Raw genomic sequence first — 13,182 nt, forward strand, 5'->3', positions numbered from 1 at the left:
TTTGTTGAAGCTATTACAGTAGTAGTAGAAATTTAATACGAGAAACCCTTAGCACAAAGAAAAAAGCCAGGGAATGAATGAAACGATTAATAAATGAATGACTGGAAAAATTGAAAGTGTGGAAAGTAAGGAGTATCTATTTAAAAACAAGAAAATAATACATACTGATAATATATATGTATTTATAACAATAAAATAGTTGAATGTCATTTATAATAATGATTCTTAATTAGCAGCATCTTAGAGACTGATTGAATTGGTCAACTTTCACTTGAAATAACTTAGGTACATTTATATTTGCAATTTTACAGTACGAAAGCTAAGAATCTACAAATATATATCACAGTTATATAGCAAAATAATCGTCATAACTGCCTTACGCCTAACCTTAACATTCTACCGTGTTACAATAATAATTTATAATAAAATATACAGCGTCATTGAAAATTGTGCTTGAAGAAAAAAGTTAGCTGTAGCGTTCATAAACATGAGTTTGCATTACCATTTATATTTTTCATGCGCTAATATTTATAAGACATATAAGCACTAAACAAATAACGTCTTTTTATCATGGAACTGATTTTTTATTTATGATGGAATGACAATTATTTGTGAAGTTGTACACAAAAATCTACAACACTCAAATGATCAAAAATTACCTTCTAAATTATCCTACCTACTTGTAGGATTTTCATTCATGCCTACTAATCAACATCGACATAATCAGACTTCTAAACAAATTGATAAATATATTGACGATCGAAATAAATTGATGATCTATGGATCACTCATAATATATCATGTCTATTCCCATTTAATAAATTACATACACATGATTCACATTCATACTAGGTTTGCATACATCAGAGGACGTAATAACAGGAATGTAATATTTCAAAGTTAACACGGCCCACTGCAACAAAACAATTGGGCAAAGTTTCGAGTAAAAAAGCAAGTACAAATCACTCCATTGGTGCAATCATTATTATCTTTATATGATCACATATTTAATGCCCAGACTCTTTCGTTTTTAATAATACTACAATTTGCCTAATTTATAATATCAACGTAAATTTTAAGCCATGAGATTACTCTTAATTGGAGGACAAACGAAAAAATAGACTGAATGCATGACAAGATATCTTCTGGTAATTAAATCAGTGAAATATATTTCACGTCACTCTTTGTAAATTTTCAAATTGTATTGGTGATTATTTATTAAATATTCATGTTAAATATACTTCTTCCGATATAGAGAGGGCTACCTTGCCTATTACTTCAGAAGACTCACCAAAGAAATGTTACCTAGTAAATTCAGTGCGGTATATAAGAGCAGAGTGGTTCAGTCCAGATTAGCACCGCTTTTTTGTCATGGACATTGGACATTGAATACTATAAAATCATTTTATTCAGGTTATAAGTGTCTCACTAAGTTACTGCTTTCATAGGGGAATTATAACCAAACATGGACTGAAAAATAGTTTAATGAAACATTTTTGGACTTTCAAGATTCAAGTTGGATTAGCACAACATATTTAAATTACATTTTAAATATATACATTTTTTACTTTTATAGTGTATTGTTTGCATAATTTTATAACACGCAAAAGCATTTTTGGTATTTCAACAGTTGCCGATGCAATCAATTAGCAACAAATATCTTTGTAATACTTTTTAACTATGTAGCTCTTTCATCTCTGACGTTTCAGACAGAACCATTATTTCAATAAACCAACCTATTTTCCCTGTACCATTTATATGTTATGTGGTTGTGTTTGCGAAGTGACCACAGCCTCTAGGGCGGGTTCCTTGGCGAAGGACAGGAAGACCTCCTCAAGCGTGGTCTCGGTGACCGAGTAGTCCTCCAGCAGCTCCGGGAAGTCGCCCCGGAGGGCCTCCAGCGCGCCGAACAGGTTGCTGTAGCTCATCGACTCGTTGATGTGGTAGTGGAGCATCGTCTGAGGAATTGGTTTTAGTTGTGTAGTAATTGTAAGCGTGTTTCACATATTTTATTTGCATTTAATTGTTATCAGCGCCACCTAGTTTAATAATTTAATAATTATATATATTGTCTTAGTAATTATTGTTTTTATAAGAAGAAAAGTGACGGTAACGCTTTTATTCTACATTGTACAAAATTCTAGAGGCTAATTTTGATTTTCAGCTGTGGTAATTAATACTACCGCTAAAGTAAGTAGTCTAACTACAAAGATTGCAAGATTTACAGTAAATATAAATAACAAGTTTACCGTATGTTCATCTTTCAGGGTGCAGTTGAAGACGTCGCGGAAGGCCGACTTCAGCTGCTGCAGTTGCGCTTCAGTTGGTGGCACGGAGCTGTCGGTTGCTGGAATATTATTAATGATTAGGGTAAGTTTTATTTATTAACAATTTTTATTTCTACAGAAATAAGGCAACTTTTTATTTTATGGAACTGATATTTTTTTATAATCGTATTAGGCAATCAATTTCAAGCCAGTGTTTCTAACAAGTATCACAGTCATACTTATATTTTTTTATATTTTGCAATTGCTAATCTTAGATATAAATTCTGTTTTACTATATTACTAGCTGTTTAACCCTCTTAGAGATGTTTTTTTAATTTTTTCTTAATCGAAGATGTGATGTGATTGTATTTGCTCGCTTGTGCATGTTTGTACATGCACGTAATATTTTTACGTTTATGAATGTGGTGTATTACCTACCGTTTTTATAAGACATTTTGACATATATATTTGATCGCAATCCGTCGGTCGGTCGATAGCGGCGAATGACATGTGTTTGCATATGTTTTGTTGTAGTTTTTGCCTATATGTATGTGTATGTATATGTGCAGCGTGTACATTGTATGAAATTTAGTTACCGACACGTAGACAAAAGTTTCAATTAAAGTGTAATATTGTGTGTTTACAGGCGCGCGCAATATATCTACACATGCCAGACTGTGTGCGGCACGCGTTCATTCTAACGCGGTCGTGCACGCACGGGTTCATGTGTGCGTGCATAATTGCGGATGTTCACGCTTAAGTGCGGTTGAGCACGCATGTGTGTTGGTGTGCACGTATGGGTGTTGGTGTGCACGCATGGGTGCGGAATTGCACGTATGGGTGCTTGTGTCACGTATTAGGGCGGATGTGCACGCATGGATGTTGGTGTCATACATGAATGCCGATGTGCCTGCATGGGTGCTTGTGTCACGCATGAGAGCGGATGTGCACGCATGGGTGCGATCGTGCACGCGCATACGTACCGTCGCCATGCGCGCGCGCAGCGGGGCGCAGCTTGACGCGCACGGCGTGTCCGGCGGCGTGCGCGGCGCGCAGGGCGGCGGCGGCGCCCAGCGCGCGCACGCGCCCCTCAGCCATGATCGCGATTCGGTCGCACAGCGCCTCCATCTCCTCCATGCTGCGGACAACGAGGGTAAGTTTAATGACGATTTTATTTTAAGTGAGAATCTAATTAAAATTTAAAAAAATCGTCTAAACAGTCGACCGATATGTCACAATTGCAAAATTCCATCTATCGTACTCGTATATATCATAATTGCAAGACACAGTTAAATTTAGACATGTATACTTCAATTGTATTAGATTCAAGTGTTGTTTTTGGACTTAATTAAAACACAAGTCTAACGCTAACTTTGCAATGTGAATATGTGAATATATGTGAATAGATACTAAAACGTTAATATATGTGAATTGATATATGTGAATTGACAAAACGTAGTATTATACCACATGCATTGATGTTGTTACATATGTTTATAAAATATTTTCCCACATGGCTGTGTGATCACCTGTGCGAGGATATAACCAGCGAGCGCTTGGTCCTCAGCGCGCGTCGCACGGCGGCCCAGAGCCGGCGCCGCGCGGCCACGTCGACGCCGGCGGAGGGCTCGTCCAGCAGCGCGGTGTCCGCGCCGCCGCACAGCGCCGCCGCCGCCGCCAGCCGCCGCGCGCACCCGCCCGAGTACGTGCGCGTCTGACGGTCCGCGTACGCCGTTAGACCTGTAGGTATGGAATTGTATGCATATTATTGTTAGTGCTGTAAAAATGATCGAGTCTGCACTTAAACGCTTGAGTCGATGCTCGAGCAGATTGCAAAAGCTTAAGTCGAGTCAAAACCCAACTTGAGCGTTTGTAATCTGCTTGAGCGTGCGTAGAATTGACTCGAGCACTATTTATAACGTAACACTTAACACGCACTGATCAATCGTACTGAAAACTGGGTCACCTATAGTACGTCACACGTATACGCCACCATCGGAACGCAGTAGTTTCAAGCTAGAATTCAATATTTCAGTTGGATTGGTAGAAGCCAACAAGCCAGCCAGTCAGCCAGCCAGCCACCCCCAACCATTCACCGGCAGCAAGCAGCAGCAGCGCGAGGTGCCGCTCGCTACGTACCGACAGCGGCGGTCCACTCGCGGGCCGCGGCGCGTGCGTCGGGCGCGCGCAGGCCGCGCAGCGCCAGCAGCAGCGCGAGGCGCTCGCTACGTACCGACAGCGGCGGTCCACTCGCGGGCCGCGGCGCGTGCGTCGGGCGCGCGCAGGCCGCGCAGCGCCAGCAGCAGCGCGAGGCGCTCGCTACGTACCGACAGCGGCGGTCCACTCGCGGGCCGCGGCGCGTGCGTCGGGCGCGCGCAGGCCGCGCAGCGCCAGCAGCAGCGCGAGGTGCTGGCGGCCGGTCAGCGCGCCGTCCAGCCCGCCGTGCTGCGGGCAGTAGCCCAGCGTGCTCACGTACTGGAGAATAAACACTATTTATTGTACTGCACAACTAATAGTACTCAGTAGTAGTCTCATAGTGCGCGATTGTGTAGCGCGCGCACACGTGCGCGAATAGGCGCGTAGACGCTCAAACACGTTTACATTATTCCGTACGTCTTTGTGTGTGTGAACACGTGTTTGAGCGGCCAAAACGTGGCTAAACACACAAACAATAAACCAACCAGAAACAAAGAAATCCAGAGAAAAGGGATAGCAACAGTAGGGTTGAAGGTGGTAGAACCCTTTGTGGTTCGACTCCGGCGGCACCACCGCCACACCTATTTCTACCTAATAACAGCAGTGTTAGGCGCTGCTGTGTTCCGGTTTTGAAGGGTGTGGTAAGGGAGACATACTTTTCCGAGGCGTTCCAGCTTAGTCCTCAGGGGTAGCGGCGCATCTGTGGCCGACCTCAGGTAGGAATATGGTGATAATATCTAATCCTATCTGGGGTTGATTACAGATGTCCATGGGCGGCAGTAGCCACTTACCATCAGGTGGACTGCATGCTCGTCTGCTACTCCTATATTATAAAAAAAAAAAAAAAACAGACATGGATGGGGTAGGATGCATTGGAAATGTTAATCAGTTATTTTATTTTGTTAATAAATAATGTAAACCTTTAAACGTGTTTTTCTTAATCCATTAAATTTCTGTATATTCTAAATCCGACACAAAGACGTTTATGAAATGAAATGACATTTATCGTAAAGAAAGATGGTTTATAGCAAGTGAAGGACGTACCATTTACAATGGTGTGCAATCATGTCAAATTGTAAAATTTAGAAATAACATAAAAAATGGAATATAAAACATACGGAAATGCAGCAACATGTAAAAAATTAAAATCAAGTTATCAACCTACACGACACACGACTGCTATAAACATATGTAAGCAGAATACATATTGAATAAAATCCCAAGGACACCTACACGGGTTAGCAACTAGTAGAATAGCAATCCTTACCTTATCAGGTAAGAAGCCGAGATGGTGTCCGTTGGCGTAGATGTTCCCGCGCGTGGGCGGCACTTCCGCCGTCAGCATCTTGAACGTCGTGGACTTGCCGGCGCCGTTCACGCCCAGCAAACCGAAACACTCGCCTGCGATACAGAAAACATTTATTTTTATTTTTATATATGTATATAGGAGTAGCAGACTAGCATGCAGTCTACCTGATTGTATGTGGCTACTGTCGCCCATGGACATCTGTAATCAACCCCAGATACGATTAGATATCGCTACCTGAGGTCGACCGCTGAATCGCCGCTACGTCTGAGGACTGGGCTGAAATGCCTTGGAAAAGTATATCTCCGTTACCAAAGCCTTCAAATTAGAAAACAGCAGCACTTAACACTGCTGTTATGAGGCAGAAATAAATATGGCGGTGGTGTCACCGTATTCGAACTGCAAAAGGTTCTACTATCATCTAAAGACGCCACATGAGTCACTACATGACACTACATGTATATTACTTATGACAGAGCAACCTACCCTTCTTGACGGAGAAGCTGACGCCGCGCACCGCGTTGCAGGGCTTGCGGAACATACACGCGTAGTTCTTGTGCAGGTCGTTCACTAGCATGGCGTCCTGGATCAAATCGGTCGCTGCAATACGAAAAAAAACCTGTTAATACAGTCATATCTGTCATATATACGAATGGGGTTCAAATTTTTTTTTACAAATATTGAATAAGCGGTTTAAAATGTTTTAATTACAAATATTAAATTAATTTTTCCTTACAATGTAGAAGAAAAAAAAGAAGATATACACAATATCCGATACATAAAAATAACAAACATCAAAAACATTGCATGTATGTAACGTATGTGTGCGTGTGTGGACGTTTGCTTGTTTATATATATGTGTTTCTGTGTGTGTGCGTACGCGCGCTTGTTTGTGTTTATGTGTGTGTGCGTGCATATCAGTCATACGCGTATAGTCCGCGCCAAATGGCTAGTCCGCTCTGAAGTTGTTGCGCACAACTACAAGCATATATACCTTAGCAACATAAGGACATACTAAAGCAGCTATACAGCAGTACCCGCGGGCGAGAGCGGGTAGCGGACGGGTGCCGGGAGAGGGTCCCGCGCTGTCTTCGTCCCGCTAATATCTTCAATTTGCTATTCGTCGCGGCTCATTTCTACACTCAGAGCGGACCAGCAGTTTTACGCGGTTTTATCATAGGACAACTCACGCAGGGCGATGGCGTTGGCGACATAGACCCGCTCGGCGCGCGCGAGGTCGTCCGCGTCGGGCGCGGCGCGCGCCGCGTAGCGCGCGTTGCTGAGCCGCTCCCACACCGCGCACAGCCAGCCGCGCTCCACCACCTCCACCACTAGCTAGGGGATGAACAAATAACATTATTGCTTTTTTATGCGAAAATCATTAGTTGAGGCGATATAGGGTAGTGGGGAAGAAACGTTCAGTTTTTTATTAAAAAGTGAAATGAGAGGTGCGAGTTACATTTGTTTTTTATAAAAATTACGCGTTCAGTGTAAGTGGAAAATATATTTTAAGTGAGAAAATGCATAGATAGATTGGAGGTAAAAAAAAAGAAACAACGACTATTATTAAACAACTCGTTTAGAAACATTTTAGAGACAAATTAGAGCATTCATGATTTTTAGGTAAAGTTGCAAACGTGTATACATAAATCAAGGTAGTCTAAAATGTAATCGAAGTCAGTACTCGTCGAAAATGAGCTTTAAGACAGCCTTTCCATTATAAAACGACAAAATAACAAAATAAAATTTAAAAACTAACAGATTTCTCATGTAACACGTCGTAGACGACGTTTATTGTACGAAGGCCGTCGCTGAACAGAGAGCGAACTTCAATCACAAACGCTTTATATAGGGAAACTTTTCTACCTGCGAAATGAACCAACGCAACAAGTACAACGGATCGACACTCCTACTTATAAATTTTGACAAAGATAAAAAAAAAAACCCTTGGAAGGTGGTAAAACCCCTTGTGGTTCGACTCCGGCGGCACCACCGCCACACCTATTTCTACCTAATAACAGCAGTGTTAGGCGCTGCTGTGTTCCGGTTTGAAGGGTGTGGTAAGGGAGACAGACTTTACCGAGGCGTTCCAGCTTAGTCCTCAGGGGTAGCGGCGCATCTGTGGCCGACCTCAGGTAGGAATATCTAATCCTATCTGGGGTTGATTACAGATGTCCATGGGCGGCAGTAGCCACTTACCATAAGGTGGACTGCATGCTCGTCTGCTACCCTGCATTATAAAAAAAAAATCCTTAGATTATTGTAATAAAAACATTATACTATATACTTACAAAGTACAGGAAAACTTGGAACACGAGGAATAACATCGCGGACAGCGGCGAACCGTCTTCGAAACAGAAATAGCATCGTGGCTTTTCATTGACTGTAAAACAAAGACAAAACTTATATAACTCAGATCCTCTGTCGTATATAAGTTGTTTTAGAAGTTGTACTTAGTCTTTTGATGTGTTTGGAAACAGAATAGTTTAATTTTTAATGTGGGAAAAAGTTAGGTGCATTGATGTAAGTTCAGATAAAATTGTTTTATAATAAAACAATATTATTAGTATTGTAATGTGCGTATATAAAATACATACAGGTGTTTTAAGCCAGGCGTAAACACTTTCAAAATAGTAATAAGAATTAGTTTTTATGTCAGCACCTTGAAAACTAAATAAGTAAAGTTATTTTATGTAAGGTCTTCCCAAATTGCACCATCTTTTTATCACCGGCAACGTTAAAATTTATTCCAAGATAAGCCCGTATTCTTATACGGTCTTCTCTCGGAATAAATTAAAAAAAATGTTATTAAGTTTTAAGCATATAAAATAAATAACTTATCAAAATACAAGTAGCTGCAATTAAAAGTGTACATTTTCGGCTTGTTAATTTATTCAGGCCTGGTATAGTCCGCACCAAACTTCTAGTCCGCTCTGATGTTGTTGCCCGCAGGTTTAGTTAACATATACTCCGTAACATAAGGGCACACTAATTGCGCTATGTACCCGCGGGCGAGAGCGGGCAGCGGAGGGAGTCGCGGGGGGATTTCCCGCGGTGTTGTCGGCCCACTAATATTTGCAATTTGCTATTGCGACGCGACTTGTTTCTATATTCGGAGCAGACTAGCAGTTTAGCGCGGACTATACCGATATAATGGTGGAAAATGCTCTGGACCTCCTTCAATTATGGCGGGAGACGCGGCATAAAACTAAACAACTCACCGCAGCACGCCGCAGCATCAAATCCAGGCTCAGCCACGACGAGATTGGGGCACCTGTCCCTGTTGAGCTGGCACAAGGCGTTGACGCGAGCGGTGAGCGCGGTGCGCGTGGCGGCCACCATGTAGGTGTGCGGCGGCGCCAGGTAGTCCGCGCACCGCATCAGGAACCACGTGATCGGGTGCTTCTGCTTCTCCTCGAACATCTCGATCGCGGAGCGGATGGACGGCGTGCCGATACCTAACGTGTGGAAATTTTATACTCATTAAAAATTGGGCCAAGTACGAGGAGGCTTATACACGGAGGGTTCCATACAAACAAAATTTTAATATTTTCCTATTTATAGTGTTTGTCGTTCTAGCAGGCATTGAAGTTAATGCATTATACACATTTTAACTATCACCTATTGTTCAATAGTTTAAGTGAAAAACATCGTTGAGTACTGAATCCTAAAAATTACAAGATTACAAGGTATAAGTATAGTTATTAAGTGTTTTTATGACCGGCATGACGTCACTGCTTACGGATTAGATCACTTTTTTTTTTTTTTTTTGTTGACGAGGGGGAAACCTTCAAAAGGTACCCGATGCCTTGGGAGCGACACAGGGTTATGTGGGACTCTTACCGCACTAAAACCCCCCCGGTGGCCGTCCTCAGCGCTGCGTAGAGGACTCCGGGATCTCCAAAGGAACGCAACCGGAGTCCTCTTAGCGCATTGCCCCGTCGGGCTCCGCCCAGGTGAGCTTATCGCTCACCGCACCGTCTGGTGCATACGACGGTATGCGACCACACATACCGCCGTCCTTCCCGGGGCCGTTGGCTGGGTGGTTCGAGCTCCCACTCTTGCCACCCACGACCCCAGAAGCCCCCTTTTAGTCGCCTCTTACGACAGGCAGGGGATACCGTAGCCCTATTCTTGTCCCGGAACTACAGGGATACCTCGCCGGGGACCGCTAAGTACGGCCGCGGCGATTTCTCCTCCGAGCGGGTTCAGCGCGCTCCCTTGCTCGCTCGGCGTCTTCCTTCGCACACATGACCATGTCGCAGAAGGTGATCATGCCGTCCCAGGCTTCGCTGCGCTGAACCATCGCTCCGACGATGGCCGACGGAGAGAGATCCGGTCCCACTTTTTCGACGAGGATCCGCCGCTGCGACTCCCACGCCGGGCAGAACTGCAGCGTGTGCTGTGCGGAATCCTCGTCGTGCCCGCAATGGTAACACCGGGCCGTCTCTTCTCTTTGTATCCTTTTCAGATACTCACCGAAACAGCCATGTCCGGTGAGTATCTGAGTAAGGCGGTAGGTCACTCTACCCCTGCTCTTCAGCCAGGCCCGAAAGTTCGGTAGGATAGCGTCAACCACCCTTTGGCGTATGTTCCTAGGCTCGTGAAGCCGTTCGCGCCAGCACCTCAGAGCTCGCCATTTGGCTCTCCTCCGAAGCGCTCCGATTGTCTCTTCGTTGAAGAGTTCAGTCCTCTGACGGAGGACTCGGATCTTATGAAAGACCCGTGCGTCCATATCCGCCAGAATGTCCAGGGGCGGAAACCGCCCCAGGACTGTCACCGCCTCATACGAAATGGTACGGTAACCTCGGGCGACTCTGATTGCGATCGTACGTTGCGCGGAATTCAGTTTCCGCGCACGACGCCGGCTGGCAGACAGTTTGTCCGACCATACCGGCGCACCGTAGAGCGCAATCGAGCGTATCACACCCGCGTAGAGACGGCGGACTTCTTCTCTTGGTCCCCCGAGATTCGGCAGCAGTCTGTGCATGGCACCCGCTACCTTATGAATCCGAGGGACGAGACGATCGAAGTGCTCGTCGAAGCACCAGCGGCTGTCCAATATTAGGCCAAGGTACTTCATGAACCTGCCTATCCGGACATCCGCTTCGCCGACACGCACTGAGGTCTCAGCTGGCTCAACTCTTAGCCTACGGCCGTGGAACCATATCGCCTCGGTTTTCTGGGACGCTACCTGTAGGCCCAACCCGCGGATCTTCGCTATGACGCGTGCTACCCCGAGCTCTGCTAGCCGAGCCGTTCTCGAAAAAGACACCCCTTCTGTGAGAACGAGGGTGTCATCGGCGTAGCAAACGATGCTCACTCCTAGTGGGAGCACCGTTTTCAGCACTGCGTCATATGCGATATTCCACAGTAGTGGACCCAGTACCGAACCTTGCGGCACCCCGCGCATGACGTTCCTCTCGTGAACGCTCCCATAGCGACCTGGGAAGCGGATACGCCTGTCTGATAAGTAGGCCTTCAAAACCTCCTGTAAATAGGAAGGCACTTGATGCGCAGACAGGCCCTCCATGATCGCTCTCCAGGGTAGAGAATTAAAAGCGTTGACAATGTCAATGCTTACTGCCAAGACTACTCTACCCTGGGATATGGCCTGCTCTGAGAGCGTTCGGACGCGGAGAATGGCGTCTACCGTCGAACGACGCTGCCGGAAGCCGAATTGGTTTTCGGAGAGGTCCGGGCCGTGGCACGCTAAGTGCTGGCTAATTCGAGAAGAAATTATCCTCTCGAATAGCTTACCCGCCTCATCCAACAGGCAGATGGGTCTATAGGCTGATGGGGAGTCCCGAGGCTTGCCCCATTTGTGCAACAGCACTAACCTCGCCTGCCTCCACACGGACGGGAATCGTCCATAGCGCAAGCAGGCGGTGAGCAGGTTTTGAAGCCTCCCCCCCAGCACTGTCAGCGCCAAGACCCAAGCCTGGCCTGGAATTCCATCCGGCCCCGGAGCAGTTTTTCGCCTCGTCATGCGCCTTATGGCTCCGTCGAGCTCGCAAGAAGTGACTGCCAAGTCGTCTGACCAACCAGGGAGATCCGGCGACGCGGCGCGAGGACCCGTTTCGTCAGTGGTTCCTGGAAACAGGCTGTCCACCACTGTGTCCACGAAAAGCGGGTCGAGAGTTTCCGTGAGAGGAGGCATCCATGGACGTAACTTGCCGAGCACTATCCTGTACGGGCGTCCCCATGGGTCCCGGTCAAGCCCCTCCACGAGTGCGCTCCAGTTCCGGGCCTTGCTTTCGGCGATTGCGCCCTGAAGCAATGTCGTTGCGACCCGGTACTCCACGTACTTCTCCTCCCTCTCCGCAGCGCCGGCTGACCGGCGACGTCGAGCCCGAGTGTACTGGCGTCTGGCACGCAGGCAGGCTGCACGCAACCGTGCGATGCGCTCCGTCCACCAGTACACAGGACGTCTCCAGGCAGGTCTGACACGCGGCATCGCGGTATCGCAGATGGCCGCCATGTCATCCCTGAGCCGGATCGCCTCCCGTTCGGGTTCGAGCTGGTCATCCCCTTCGGCGGCACTAGACCAGTCAACGACGTGGGCAGCAGCAACGAGCAGGTCTCGATTGAGCCGCTTCAATGCCCATCGACGCGGCTGATCATTTGCACGGCGGGCGTCTACAGCCGGAAGCTGTAACACTACGTCCACCAATATGTGGCGATGGTCAGACAACGTGACTAGGTCGTCGGCCACTCTCCAGCCCGTGACCAAGCGCTCGGCAGAAAGAGTCGCCCACGACAGGTCTACAACCGACTCTCCCTGCCAACGCACGCACGTGCTGACCGAGCCACGATTCAGCAGACGTAGGTCGAGCCCAGCTGCCCATTCGAGCGTTGCCCTTCCCTTGACACTGTCTCGTCTGTTTCCCCAGACCCTCGAATGGGCATTAAAATCGCCCATCACGAGTATCGGTCGGGGAAGACAGGACCGAACGCAGTTTGCCACACGGTCAAGGAACGTCTCGAATGCCGCCAGTGTGCAGTTCGGGGAGACATAGCATCCCAGCACCGCTAAGGGACCCCACTCCACTGCGACTATGCCCCGCTCGGAGTGAAGCCTGGAGAAAGGGGGATCTCCCTCACCGCCCGCCCAGTACACGGCGACGGACTGCGCATCATCTCCTGCCCACCGCGGATGCTCCGGAACTCTATAGGGCTCCGCCACCACAGCCAAGGAAACCGAACAGTCCACGAGGCATTGCTGGAGTAAGTCCTGCGCCCCGCGGCAGTGGTTCAGATTCCCCTGGAGTATCTTAAGTGACGGAGACCTATCCATTAAGAGTCCATCGCTTCCACTGGCGGACAATGGGACGAAGCGCTAGGATGCGCAGGCCCATCTGTCCGTGCTGAGCTGGCAGCTTTGGCCGCATTCTCATCCCCTCCGTTGCCTCT

General features: G+C 46.9%; 1 protein-coding gene across 1 annotated transcript in view; it reads right to left on the reverse strand.

Annotated features, from left to right (window-relative positions):
* Positions 1–277: 277 nt before the first annotated feature.
* The window catches only part of LOC140752529 (phospholipid-transporting ATPase ABCA3), a 40,799-nt gene continuing 27,894 nt past the window's right edge, over positions 278–13,182 (reverse strand). The window contains exons 24-33 of the mRNA XM_073086866.1: positions 8,991–9,227; positions 8,061–8,152; positions 6,960–7,104; positions 6,256–6,369; positions 5,731–5,864; positions 4,595–4,742; positions 3,797–4,007; positions 3,251–3,405; positions 2,250–2,347; positions 278–1,958 (exon numbers count right to left, since the gene is read on the reverse strand). Coding sequence (XP_072942967.1) covers positions 1,755–1,958; positions 2,250–2,347; positions 3,251–3,405; positions 3,797–4,007; positions 4,595–4,742; positions 5,731–5,864; positions 6,256–6,369; positions 6,960–7,104; positions 8,061–8,152; positions 8,991–9,227 — 1,538 coding nt within the window. The 3' untranslated portion in view covers positions 278–1,754. The remainder of the gene's footprint in view (positions 1,959–2,249; positions 2,348–3,250; positions 3,406–3,796; positions 4,008–4,594; positions 4,743–5,730; positions 5,865–6,255; positions 6,370–6,959; positions 7,105–8,060; positions 8,153–8,990; positions 9,228–13,182) is intronic.

This window comes from Epargyreus clarus, unplaced genomic scaffold (assembly GCF_041222505.1).
Source record: "Epargyreus clarus isolate Ecla_fem2 unplaced genomic scaffold, WU_Ecla_fem_2.2 ptg000024l, whole genome shotgun sequence".
NCBI lineage: Eukaryota > Metazoa > Arthropoda > Insecta > Lepidoptera > Hesperiidae > Epargyreus > Epargyreus clarus.